We start from the raw sequence: 14,486 nt of genomic DNA, 5'->3' as shown, positions 1-14,486 counted from the left end.
TACAAAAATGACAGCTTCATCCACTCAATAAAGAATTACCACACTGACATTTCACAGTGAATTATTTTCTATTTACTTTCTAATTTCTAAAGTTAGACACAATGTCGATGGCTAACTCAGTCAAGATCTTTGAGTCAGTCCGAGATACCCAAACTAATGTTGTGCTATATACTATACTATACTATACTATACTATACTATACTATACTATACTATACTATACTATACTATACTATACTATACTATACTATACTATACTATACTATACTATACTATACTATACTATACTATACTATACTATACTATAGGATACAACAGCGTATATATGTATTTTCTTGGTTAGTACATCCGATGACAGCTGGCAAACTGCTTGTTTTTGCAGCAAAATGCTACACACATGGGCATTTTTATGGCGCCATATTGGAGTACCAATATGGCAGCCAGTAGCTTTAATTTTTTCGGGCTGTCAGCAATCCAGTGGACAAATAGAGATCAGTCGGTTGAGTTTACAGATACTCCAGAACCTTATATTTGACCTGTACTCGTGTGGTTAGAACCACTGGGCTCCAGTACGAATGGTAGCTACACAGCCCCACAGCATGCTGCCACCATCCCTATGCTTGACAGCTGGTGAACAGAATTTGTTTTCTTTCTCTTTGGGGTAGCTCAGTCTTCCTCTCATGTAATCACAAAGGTTTCATTTCCATAAACCTTCCCATAAGGGCAGCTGCAAATTTAAGATGAGTTGATGACCAGCACCAACGTGTGATGTTAAACTTGCTTCCCTGTGGATGGTGATGATGGTGTCCCAGCATCGTCACGATCATGCGAAACTTAAGCCTTTAGTGGTTTCTTGGGTTTGGATTGTACTCTGGAAAACCAAGAAAGTCTAATGTTACCTGATCCTAAAAGTTTAATAAATTTTTCCCCCTGCATATGGGGGTGCGAAATCCTGCATAGAGCCTGATTTACACAGCTAAAAAGGAACTTTAATAGACTTTATCTTGACCAAAAGATTAAATACCTTTAGTATTTTTGACCCAGATGTCTGATTTGCATCAGTCTACCTTCGATTGCCACAATCAAAGCATTTAACACTTCATTATCTAGCAGATTACTATGGTGTGTATTATGTGCAGTTGTATTAATTATGTAGTGATTCCACAGAAAAGTTTACATGCATTTATCATAAGCTTAATTGTTTTCTTGATTTTCTACTTAGGGTGCTACAATGATAATTTTACAACAAAGTATTCAAAGATTTTGTGATGGTCCGAGCAGTCAAAGGAAATTCAGGCACAGGTTTAGATTCAAAAATGTATTTTTTTTTATTGAACCCAAAACAAAGAACTTGGGTCAATAAAGAACAAATTACAAAGTTGGGCCCATAAAAGAGGTCAAAGTAACAGAATTCAACTCAGGCTAACAAAAAGACCTACTAAAACAAACAGACCTACTGCATGAGACAAAGGGGAAACTTAAATACTGGCTAATCAGGCTACATAAAAGATACAAAGGGGGAAACACACAAAAACCTAACTGAAACTAACAGAGGAAAATCCCACTTCCCCCCTCTTGCTGATGAGTAATGGTGTAAACCAATTTGCAGTTTCAATAGGCTGGCTCGACCCCTTCTCCACCTCTGTTCTCCTGCAGGACTGGAGCAGCCGGCACTGAGGTGACTCAAAAACAAACAAAGATTAAATCAAGCAGAACATAACAGTGTGAACTAAAATATGCACACTTATTCCAGAATACAGTGTTATGCCTTTCCTTACAAAAATGATTCTGTAAATTAAATCCTAAATTTAAAGATCTCGAAGTCTCGAAGGTTCTGAGTTGAAGTCCCACACATTTCCACGGACTGCCCTGAGCAAAGCCCTCATCCCCAGACTGCTCTCTGGGCGCCGCACAATGGCAGCCCACTGCTCCCCAAGGCGATGGGCTAAATGCAGAGAGTTAATTTAGTTGCACTGTACTTGTGACAGTGTAATGAAAAGAAAAAAAAAATTCAGAGATAATTCTGGTTAAATATTTGACTGCTCCTCTTAGCTAAATTTGTTGCTTTTGTGATTTTGATAAATTTTTTAAAACACTGATTACAAATTGTCATCACAGAAAAACAGATGAATCTTCCAGGAGATTACCTTTTTCCTGTCTGGAAAAAATTCTAATGTGTGTCTTTGATCTTTATTCAGTTAGATTAACCAAATTTTACCAATTTTTAACCACCTAATTGCTGATTTAAGGAAAAGGATGAAGTGATTTGGAAGCAGTCCTCTCATTATTTATTTCACTTTAATGGTTGACATGGTACTGTATCCATAGTAGAAAAACAAACCCACTGCATGATTTTTACCCCACCAAACATTTTTTTTCAGTAGGCCTACACAGTTTTTTATTTTTTATTTTTTTTACATTTTTTCTTGAAGGTAGCAACAGATTTTACTCAGTGTTGAGTTTTGATGCAGCCACTTCCTTTTTAGTTGGCATCTTTATAATCAATCCATGGTCATGTTCAACTTGTCACAATTTATTGGCTAGAAAGGCACACATTTGTCCCTTTATGGTCTGATAAATTCCTTGCTAAATAACCAGAATATAAAACAGATTATACATACAAGTATTTTTTTTTATCAAAGAAAAAAAGGTTGATCATCAAAATCTGTTCATTTTATCTCAACAGATTTTCTGTTTTTCTTGAGAACATACATTAAACTATATATAAATCACAGGGGGAAAAAAAGAAAAATTATTCCTCAATATCTATGGGAATGTTGAAAATATACTCTTGACCAACTGATTCCAAGTTGGAAAGTTTATAGCATGTTTTTATACTCAATCTATTTGCAGTGAAACAACTAACAGCTGCTCTAAGCTTACCAATGAAGGGCAAGAAGCCTTCCATATTATGTGTGTTTTTGTCAAAGAAAGAGACATATGGTAGTGGAAAATATCTGGAACCAAATGGTTGGAAAAACATGCATCTATGGAAGGAATGAAGTATAACATTACTCTGAGATAACAGTAAATCTTCATGTATTGTTTGTATGGAAAAATAGGATAGTAGGACTCTGACATTTCTGTTACTAATGTGTCAAAGTTTGCTCTGATATCTGAGGTCAGGAGATATTTTATCCTAAATGTTAATGCATTTGATTCAGAAACTAACTTTAATATAAAAATTATAATATAAATGGATAGTGGGATCTGTTTGTTCACCTTGTTGATAATTTATATATTTCATGATTGTCTGCTGTCAGAGAAACAACTGCAACAGGTCAGCGCTGGAATGTTCCAGCAACAGCCCAGTGGACAGAGCGTCTCTTGTCTGCGGTGTCTGTAAGAGTCAACAGTCCAACGTTTACACTCTCATCTGGTTTGGGTCCTCTTCCTTCTTTGAGCAGACAGCTGCTTTATGTTTGTTGACTGTTTTGCTTCATGGTTACCATACACACCCACAGAGGCTGTTAAAAAGGGGACTGTTTCAAGGAAAAAGATGAATGGAACTCACAGATGTCTGCGAAGTGAAAAAGATGCACAGAGCTTTGCTTTGTTGAAGGTGTAACCTAAGCTGAGGGTCAAACCGAATCTTCAGCAGGTGGTAGATTTTAATGGTACATCTTCTTTTGTAATTTGGCACAATTCCTGATTTTTAAAAGAAAAAAAAGTAACTTTGATTAGTTATCTATGTACAAACTCTTTTCAATCTTTTCTTTTCAATAAATCCCGTCTCTTTTTCACGCTTTTATTTTTGAGCTTACAGAGCATTTCTTTCTCCTGTTTATTGTTGGTCCAGACTTACCCACTTTGGCGTAAACTTACCCAAACACAGGGCAGGGCTCTGATTTTCAAAAGTTACAAACTGAAGAAGTGCAGCAGTAGCCAACAGGACTGAGTTCATGAATGAAAACATCTTAAAGATTTGCATAAAATATTTTGATAATAATCTGTTCGCTCACCTTTCTGGTTTACAATACAATCTGTAATAAAAGTAGGCACATGAGGCATATCCAGAGTCAAAGACATGCATGCTTTGAGAACAAGTTGATAAAATAATGTTGAAATTTTCATAATTTTGCAGAAAGAGAAATTGCAAAACTTACTGGAGTTTAACGTAAAAGTGAATTTTGTAGTAGAGTAAAGATACCCCCATTCATGTTGTATGTGTTTTGATAAACCTCTGCAGTGAAGTGTTAGAAGTGTTAACTCAACTAATCCAGTAAGAGATTAGTAGGAGAGTTTAAAGCCCAACAGTATAGAGTGAGGAAGACCTATCTGGTATGAAAGCGGATGAATGAAAGATGAATGCCACTCCAAAGTAGATTTGACCACGTTTGCATTAACTCTCTCAGCCAACAGCAACATATCGGTAATTGAATTGAACTGAATCTGATTCTGTTCAATTCAATTCAGTTTCTTTATATAGCGCCATTTCACAACACGTGTCATCTCAAGGCACTTTACAGAAAGAATTCAATCAGATCATACAGTCAGATTGGTTCAAATATTTCTATCTTAGGAATAATGAGTTGAAGTCATTCCATTATTATGATCCATAAACTTATTTAAACATATTTTATTTCCATTTTACAGCAGTTGGTTTGTGACCCTTTGCTCTCTGTCTGCATGCTCTTTTTGATCTGCATTAATTCATCCACACAGTCTGGAGAAAAATTAGCTGTTTAGAAAAGTAGGCACATGCAGAGTGGTCCCTTGCTCCATGAATTATAGTTTTTCATCAAGACAGGCAACTTATTTTCTGAGGAACTGACTGAGAGTTTCTTCCTATTTTTCAATGTCTCCTTGTTGTTAATCACATCACAGGTTTTACCCTGAATTGTTGTTAATTAAACGGTAATATCTGGACTAAAATATATATATGTCTATTTTTACTTATCAAAGATTCTAAGCTTACTTCTAAATTGTAAATCCTCTAATCAGTCTGAGAAGAAATAAAAATGTGCTGCTCAGAAGAATTTGTCTCTTCTAGGGTGAAAGATTTACAAATGCTCCTGGGGTTCACAGTATTGTGTTTTGGTGAAATAAGAATCAAGTCTGCCCTCTGCTGTCACAACTCAATTTATTTTAGGATTCCAACAAAGGGTGTATTTTGGTTTAATTTATCCAATATGATGGTAATGTGAAAAATATTTAATTCTAAGACAACAATCAAAATATATATATTTATTTTATAAAAAAGTAAAACAACAAATAGGGTGAGTTCGAAGCTTTAAATAAGATACTTTTATTATTGCAAAACATTAACACTATTCCTTGTAAACCATTAATATCTTATAACTATAATTAGTTTTTAAAACTAGATTAAAAAAAACATTTCACTATTTCATTATATAAAGATGAAAGCAGTTTTTTATATTTTATGAAGTCCTTAGTGTTGACCCACCTGAGGAACAATACAGGCCGCTTGCTGGACCCCCTGCAGTTTGTCTTCATGGCTAACAGGTCAGTGGATGAAGCAGTCAACTTGGTATCATATTACATCCATCATCACCTCAATGCTCCAGATGCTTCTGTTTGTTTAAACATTATTCTCAGCACCTAACCTCCACCTGTAAAGTGATTACAAATTTCCTGACTGCATCCTTTGCTCAATGCACTGATCCTCTATCGTCTTAATCTGCCCATTTTGTTTACAGTATACATTCGGTATTCTGTTACCCATGTTGATTTAATTTACCGTAGTGTTATTGAATAAGCAAACACATTGTTAGTATTGTACTATCAAGGGACAACAGTGGCGTCGGATGTAGCCTCACTCCTCTCAGTGAGCCACAGGGCTGCTGTGGCTACAATTTAGTTTGCAACCATCAGAGTGTGAATCTGTACGTGAATGGGTGAATGACTGAATTTCATGTAAGTCCTCCATATAAGTACAGGCCATTTACCATTTATCCAAAGCCAAATGGCAGGTATTTTTACACATATCTGGCAAAATAAAGTTGATTCTGAGCTCTTCTTCTTAAGTCGAGGAGTAACAGGTAAACTCTAAGCTTTAAAAGCAGCAGCCTACCTGTTGCCCAATGGATCAGTGGGGATTGTACTGAAAGGTAGTTTGATAAAAAAAAAAAAAAAAAAAAAAAACAGAACTGAGGAGGCCTAAACACAAATGCAATAAAAAATTTGTTTTTTCAAATTAAATGTCGAAAAAAATGTTGCTATTATTATTGTTGTTATTATTATTATTATTATAACATACAAGCAATATTTTTCCATCAACGATGTTAGCTAATTTTTTATTTTTCCTTACAAGCTTCGTGTTTTTTTTTTGTTTTTTTGACGCACAAAAGTTTGATTGGACCGTCTGGCTATGACGTCACATCCGCAACAACCTTTACTCCTGTGCGGCTGCTATGGAGGGCGAAAATTCCCAGTTATTAGAAAATGCGCACTCAGAGTTCAACAAACGCAACTTTAACCAAGCGGAAGAGCTGTATACAAAGTTTATCTCTTCCTGTTTACAGTCCAGGTACTGTCCCATCTCGTAGAGATGTTAATCAAGCTAACGATCGCTGTTATTAAAAACGTAGTGTTTTGTAACATTTTCCTACCTTTAGTATTTAGAAATGGGAGTTTTATTTACCGAAAACCAATTTATTTTATTTACTCTCTCCACGGGTCTAATAATAAAGCTATAAAGAGTTGTAACTCTGTTTTATCTGTACAGGAAATGTGAAGCTAACAAATTAGCCACCGCTTATAACAACCGTGGACAGATAAAGTACTTCCGGGTGGATTTTTATGAAGCTATGGAGGACTACACCTCTGCTATAAAGACTGACTGCCAGTTTCCAGTTCCTTTCTACAACAGAGGACTCATCCGATATAGATTAGGTAAAAATTACCAACTCTGATAACGAGTAAACAATAACTTATCTGATATAATCTAAAACATGCTAAAGAGAGTCACCTTCTTCCGCTCTCTGACCCTTCAAAATAAAACATTCTGGCTTAAAAAAATCCACCATGTACATTTTTGTCTCTTGAAGAACTCATTAAAACATCAGCACTAATTATAAGTGATGATTTGTTCATGTCAGTAATTCAGTTACAGAAGTGAAACTTGGAATTGTAATGGATATTGTAGTTATTGTAGTTCTATTCTAGTTATTCTAATTTAGATGTGTATGCTTAACAGCTAATGAAAATCCTTAATCTTTTTTATTTTTATTTTTTATTAAAACCATAATATTACATTCCATCACTAAGAAGGATGATTGATAATTGATCAATGTGGAGGCAAGTATTCTGTGGCTCTAGCAATGTACATTCTGCAACGCTTCTAGATTGTGCAGAGTAATGTCTCACCTTCCTCTTGATAATCCTCCATAGTTTCTCTAGGGCTTAGGTCAGGCATGTTTTAGTGGCCAGTCAAAGAACTAATACAACAGTGATTGAAGCTAGTGTTTATATTTTTGCATTGTAGACATGTTTAAGTCCTGCTTGAAAATAAAACCAGTTTTTTCATAAAGCTTGTCAGTGTAGGCGAGCAAGAGGTGAAATAAAAACTCACTGTAGACAACTCGCCTATAAGTGAAGTTATCTGTCCTGTTGTTTTTTTTTAAGGTTGTAGTCCTGGATTTGACTAGCATCATGCATATGATCTTTCTACAGCATAATGATGTCTGGAATGCTAAAGGATGTCTGAATACTACACGGCAGTCAAGAGGCTAATTTCTTACCCACTTTAGAGGTCATATTGATGACATCATGAAAGCTGAAGAAACAGGAGCTAAGGGCCTACAGGTTCATGATTTTGTATGCAGTCCAAGTTGCACCACTGAGCAACAATCCATTATTTTTCTCCTTAGCTGGGATCCATTATCTCTGGCTCAGGAGAGGCCTTACTCTGTTGCAATGGTCAAGGAATACAAGTGTTGTTGTCCATATCTTGGATCCTCTTGATATATATATGGTATAAGGATGCACTTTCTTTGCATTAATTTTTTTATGAATATACCTAGATACAGCATTATGTGAACACCAATTTTCCTAAACCATTCCTATATAAGTTTGGAGTTTATAAACAACATGCAATTTAAATATGAAAAAAATATATATTGAAAAATAAAAAAACAAATAAAAATACAGATTTAAATAAAAAAAGCAGTAGGAATATATAGTTTATACAACCATCTTATTTATGTGTCAAAGGCTTTGAACAGTTTCACCATTTAATACTTTAATGAGTATAAAATAAAACTGACCATATGGTGACTTGCTGTATAATTTTAATGGGCACTAGATGGAGCTGTGTGTTTATAGTCAAGATTTTATCTGGCGCTGGAGTGCCTCAGAATTTGGCAAATGCATTAGAAATCCTAGCCTTGAGCTTATTACACACTATAACTCTCTTTATGTTTCTTCCAGGCTTTTTTGAAGATGCTGAAAGGGACTTCCAGCAAGTGCTCAAGCTCAATCCAGATTTTGAAGATGCAAGAGTGAGCCTGCAGCAGACACTTCTGGACCAACAGAAGAAGATAAACAGAGGATACTGATGATTTTACTCAAGCATCTTTGTATAAACTCTTGAAAACCAGGTTTATCTGATACGTAATGACTGTCTTTGCAGATGCTGGAGAACATTTGGACAGACTGTGTAGCTGTTTCATGCAGATACACAATCTGCAGTTCCACATTGAACATTTCAAATGTTTAAAAAATGAATTTTTAATTGAAAAACAAGGTTGTCGTTTTTTCAGACTATCCTCTTCTGCATATACTTAATTTATTATTTATTTCATCAACATTTTTGTTATGAGGCTTGCTTTCTGTACATTTTATTAAAGAAAGACAGACAAAGATGCCTTTATTTTGATACAAATACACAGCCAGTTCAAACAATATATGAACAGAAACTGTTTTACTAAAAAACTGACCCACAGTCAGTCACAGGATATGTGTGATCCTAGACTCTATAGTCCCCTTTTTTACATAAATCATCAGTATTAAAGGCTCCAAAATTTGTATAACTCGGGTAATAGGAATCCGGGGTGATTATTTTCACTGCTTCTAGTTTCATGTAAAAAGGAAATTGTTATTTTCTACATCTGTTGCTAAGCAGTCGGGATTGTTGAAGAGTCAAGCTAATCCAAACAGCTATGCTTGATTATATAGAAAATTTTATATGACACTACAAATTCATCTAAGGTTAACTGCAACTTTTTATAATTGTGATCAAAGTGGATTGTATGCACTCTACTGGATCAAAAAAATATGCTTTATTAGATGTTGATTAGATTTGAATTGATATGAGAAGATGTATTTCTGTTTAAGTAATTTTTAATTGAAATTTGTTGTGTGTTAGGATATCAGTGTTGTGATTTGGAATTGCATTAATAAACTATTAAAACATGTTTCAGAATGATAAAAAAGGTTTTTGGATTTTCTATGTTTAAAACAATCTTTTATCTGTATCTGACAAAATATATTTTCACAATTTTTTAAGTTCTATAAACACTGATATGTGATTTAAAAAAAGACATATTCCACAGAAAAATAGTAAAGTCGTTCTCCCAATTATTTTAGCTGTAATAAAAGGAATCCAGGTGTATCTTGTGGCAATCTATTATGGCCTTTATCATTCACAAATTAACGTTGAATTAATCCAGAGGCTGGAGATCAAATAGTGAAGATAAGAGATTAGGTTAAATAAGAACTTTGCACCATACATTAAATGCATACAGGATAACTGCTGCTATTGTCGTCTATAATTCTCTTCTTGACGACTTAAAATTGAAGCTAAGTTTTATAAAAATTCAAAGTTCTTAAAAAGCAGAAAAAGTCTCAAACAAAGATCAAAAAAATTTAGGCAGAGGCAGCTGAGTCCAGGTCCAGTGTGTTTATTGCTAAACACAACACATTCACACTGAGCTGGTCACCGGTGAGCATCAGCTGAACAAATGGTGAAGACAGCTCCCCTTTATACATTTCTTATCGGTGGAAAACCCCCTTCAGAACATATTTCAGTCTTTGGTAAAGGTCACATTGATATTTATCTGCAAATCACAGTGACATTCATAGACACATCTCATTCTTGTGAGAGCAATCTCTCAGGCCATGAAAACATCTGGTGCATTCAAATCAGAAACTTATGACAGTTTAATCACAAACATGTTGGAATACATCCTTTTCCTTACTTCAAGCCATGTCAGTCTGGCCTAGTGCTCCCCCCTCGTGTCTCAGTCAAAGCATCACCCTTTCTGGGACCATTACCGCTCCGTGTGCCTTGAAAATAACAACTCTATTTATCACAAGTTGTATGGCCAAATTTTGCTGAGCTGGGCAACCTTGATATGTCAAATATTTCATTTTTAATGAGTGTGCTTTCTTATCACTAAGGGGCCTCAACCCTGCGTTTTCCTGCAGATTCCCCTCCTCCTGGGCCAGGTGCAATGGTTACACACTCATTGCTCTGTTTTTCTCCTTTTGGCCTTGAATGGCTCCATTCATTGCTCTGTTCTCCTTTTGGCCTTGAATGGCTCTTATAACAGTATTTGTGAAAACAACTTTAAACTTATAAAACATTAACTTTATTTTATCTTATGATTAGTGCAGATTAATACACAACACTATCCACTGCATGAGGCATCAAAAACAACAAATATATTAGATGCTTTGCAGCAATAAAGGACTGCTTTAGCTAAATTTGTCTAGATTTCAGAGGAAAGCCCAAATGCATAGACTTTAAGAAAATCTGACATATAATCGATTAGACACATCCATATGAGGTGCCCCCAGGGACATAAATCAGAATTAACTTGCATATACACATATTAAATTACACTCTTCCATATAATATACTGAAAACCTCACACAAACACTAGTAAAAAGCTCTCACATAAACTAGTGAAAACATTTACCTCTTATATAATCTACTCAAAAGCTCTCATACAAAGTAGTGAGAACTGTTCATATAAACTGGTGAAAAGCTTTACCTTTCATACACACTACTAGAAAGCTTTCATATACACTACTAGAACACTCTCATATACACTATTAGAAAGCTCTCATATACACTATTAGAAAGCTCTCATATACACTATTAGAAAGCTCTCATATGCACTACTAGAAAGCTCTCATATACACTATTAGAACGCTCTCATATACGCTATTAGAACGCTCTCATATACACTATTAGAACGCTCTCATATACACTACTAGAAAGCTCTCATATACACTATTAGAACGCTCTCATATACGCTATTAGAACGCTCTCATATACGCTATTAGAACGCTCTCATATACACTATTAGAACGCTCTCATATACACTATTAGAAAGCTCTCATATACACTACTAGAAAGCTCTCATATACACTATTAGAACGCTCTCATATACGCTATTAGAACGCTCTCATATACACTATTAGAACGCTCTCATATACACTATTAGAACGCTCTCATACACTCTATTAGAAAGCTAAAATATATGGTCCCCCTCCTTTAATTTAGGCAAACATTGCTCAAATATCACCGAATCCAGATGGTTTGTTGTTGATGAAGAGAGGAATAAACACAGTTTAAGATTTGCAGCTAAATTAATTTGTTTCCATATTATGGAACTGCTATCAGGCACTTCCCATCATCTTATATCAGTAATAAAAAATTATAAATACAAATTTGGTATTTGGTGACTTGACTTTTATTTCTGTCAGGCTGAAGTGAAAAAACTTGGAAAGAGACTGATTCAAATAACAACACAAAACAGCATAAGAAAACCGCATATATTTTTTTTATTTTACAATTTTGTAAACAACAGCGGCTGATTAAACTAAATGTCTCACCTTGTATAATTTTACGACTTTTTATTTAACCAAGAAATGATCCGAAAGGCCTGGGAAATTATCAGATCCGCTTATGTGGCTGCAATGCGCGGCGCGCTCCCGACACAGGTATGGAGAGATATTTGTGCCATCGGTTTGAGCGCGCAGGAACCAATCCGAGCGCGCAGTGAGACAACACGCGCGCGCGCAAAACCGGTCTGGTGCGCGCTCAACTCTGAAAAACCCTCTCAACACACTGTTCTCGCGCACAGTTTCATCTCTGCGCGTGCTCGAATCGTCTCTGCTCGCGCTCGCTCGACCTGCTCTCTCTCCGCGCTCAACACCAGCTGTGCGCTCGGCTGTTTCTCCGCTCTCTCGACTCTCTGCGCTCGCAACTTCAGCAATGTATGTAAATGAACCATACCATCAGCCAATCACACCCAGCTTCTTTTCATCCAATGAAAGCATTCCTTCCTTCTTCTTCTTCTTTTCTATCATGGCGGATCGCAAGCAACTTTAGGGTGTATACCGCCACCTACTGTTCATGAGTGTGTAGCAACATTGTTTTACATCTATTAAATTCTATTTTTTAATTTTGCATTCTGAAGATAACTAAATAATGCTTTCCTTAATCTATAAATATCCTTTATATTTCCTTTATTTCCCAATAATCCTTTAAGACTCCATTCTTGGCCTGTCATTTCAACTACTCTTCTCAATTTTTCCCTTTCAGGTTCATATGTTTTACAGTTCATTAATATGTAAGCATTCCTTCCAAATACTACATCCGGTTAAATGAAAAAAATAAATAAATAAAAACACAATCAGGAGAATCAAAAACTCTTACAGTTATTTTGTCAACATTCCTAAGATAGTACTATAAAATATCTTGAATTATCTCAAATAAACTTCAGTAAAACAGTCATTAGATCATTGCCTCATCCATCTCTTTTACCTGCTTTTGACATGGATTTAAATTTGCTGTTTTAAAAGAAAAATAAGGAGGATATTTCAGGTTCAAGTATGGTTCAACAGTATATAGATAATGTTTTGGATCATATTGGCCTTACTCTTAGCTTTTGTGGCGGGTGTTTCTTCTTTTTGTTGTTTTTTATGGAGGTTGGCAAACAACAATTACCGCCACCAACTGAAAAATCCTGTTTATCAAATTATTCTTTTTAATATATATAATAAAGAATAACCCTCTTATTTAGAGTCCATCTGTAAAAGGTCTTCTAAATAATAATTGTTAAATTTCAGATCAGGTCTGCTGTCTGAATAATTGCGTTTAAATTAATATAACGGTCGCTGATCTAAAATCAGAGCAAACTAAACTTCTTAATGGAACAATTTCTTCAATCCATTGTAAGGCCAATATGATCCAAAACATTTCTCCTTTGTAGGCTGAATTCCATCACTGATTCTTTTACCCGATTTAAAAATAAATTCTGAAACTAAAACAAAACACCATTCCTAATATTGGAATATTTTTGAAGCATCCATAAAAAATTTAACATATCCATAATATTTTTTATCTATATATTGTTGAACCATACTGGAACCTGAAATATGCTCCTTATTTTTCTTTTAAAACATCAAATTTAAATCCATGTCAATAGCAGGTAAAAGAGATGGATGAGGCAATGATCTAATAACTGTTTTACTGAAGTTTATTTGAGATAATTCAAGATATTTTATAGTAATATCTTCTGTCCATCAAATGGTTAGGAAACTGTAAGAGTTGTTTGATTTTCCTGATTGTGTTTTTATTTATTTTATTTTATTTTTTTCATTTAACCGGATGTAGTATTTGGAACGAATGCTTACATATTAATGAACTGTAAAACATATGAACCTGAAAGGGAAAAATTGAGAAGAGTAGTTGAAATGACAGGCCAAGAATGGAAACTTAAAGGATTTTTGGGAAATAAAGGAAATATAAAGGATATTTATAGATTAAGGAAAGCATTATTTAGTTATCTGCAGAATACAAAATTAAAAAATAGAATTTAATAGATGTAAAACAATGTTGCTACACACTCATGAACAGTAGGTGGCGGTATACACCTTAAAGTTGCTTGCGATCCGCCATGATAGAAAAGAAGAAGAAGAAGGAAGGAATGCTTTCATTGGATGAAAAGAAGCTGGGTGTGATTGGCTAATGGTATGGTTCATTTACATACATTGCTGAAGTTGCGAGCGCAGAGAGTCGAGAGAGCGGAGAAACAGCCGAGCGCACAGCTGGTGTTGAGCGCGGAGAGAGAGCAGGTCGAGCGAGCGCGAGCAGAGACGGATTCGAGCATGCGCAGAGATGAAACTGAGCGCGAAAACAGTGTGTTGAGAGGGTTTTTCAGAGTTGAGCGCGCGCCAGACCGGTTTTGCGCGCGCACGTGTTGTCTCACTGCGCGCTCGGATTGGTTCCTGCGCGCTCAAACCGATGGCACAAATATCTCTCCATACACAGGTGGAACTGATTTTCACATGGGAACAGAATTTCGCACAACACCGGAAAAGGATCTCTGTTGAAGCAAAAACATAAAAAATAAAGTCGAGTAATGCCCATGCTTCTGTGAGTTGTTTAGCGGATAGCTGAGCATGAATCAATAATTTTATTTGATACAATTTCGGCCGGAGATAGCACAAAATGTACGGAGCTAGCCAGAATGACCTCCGTTTAAAACAACTTCCGGTGTAATGACGGTC

At 35.4% G+C, this 14,486-nt stretch overlaps 1 protein-coding gene across 1 annotated transcript; it reads left to right on the top strand.

Moving 5' to 3' along the window:
• The first annotated feature begins 6,330 nt into the window (after positions 1-6,330).
• On the top strand, positions 6,331-9,394 carry ttc32 (tetratricopeptide repeat domain 32). Its single transcript, XM_038278733.1, is given in 4 exon segments — positions 6,331-6,372; positions 6,374-6,489; positions 6,688-6,854; positions 8,391-9,394. Coding segments are annotated over 4 exon segments (453 nt in total). The 3' UTR covers positions 8,519-9,394.
• The last annotated feature ends 5,092 nt before the right edge of the window (positions 9,395-14,486 follow it).

The sequence above is a fragment of the Cyprinodon tularosa genome, unplaced genomic scaffold, assembly GCF_016077235.1.
Source record: "Cyprinodon tularosa strain WSP-4 unplaced genomic scaffold, ASM1607723v1 ctg143, whole genome shotgun sequence".
Classification (NCBI taxonomy): Eukaryota; Metazoa; Chordata; class Actinopteri; order Cyprinodontiformes; family Cyprinodontidae; genus Cyprinodon; species Cyprinodon tularosa.
This window is presented reverse-complemented; position numbering and strand designations above follow the sequence as displayed.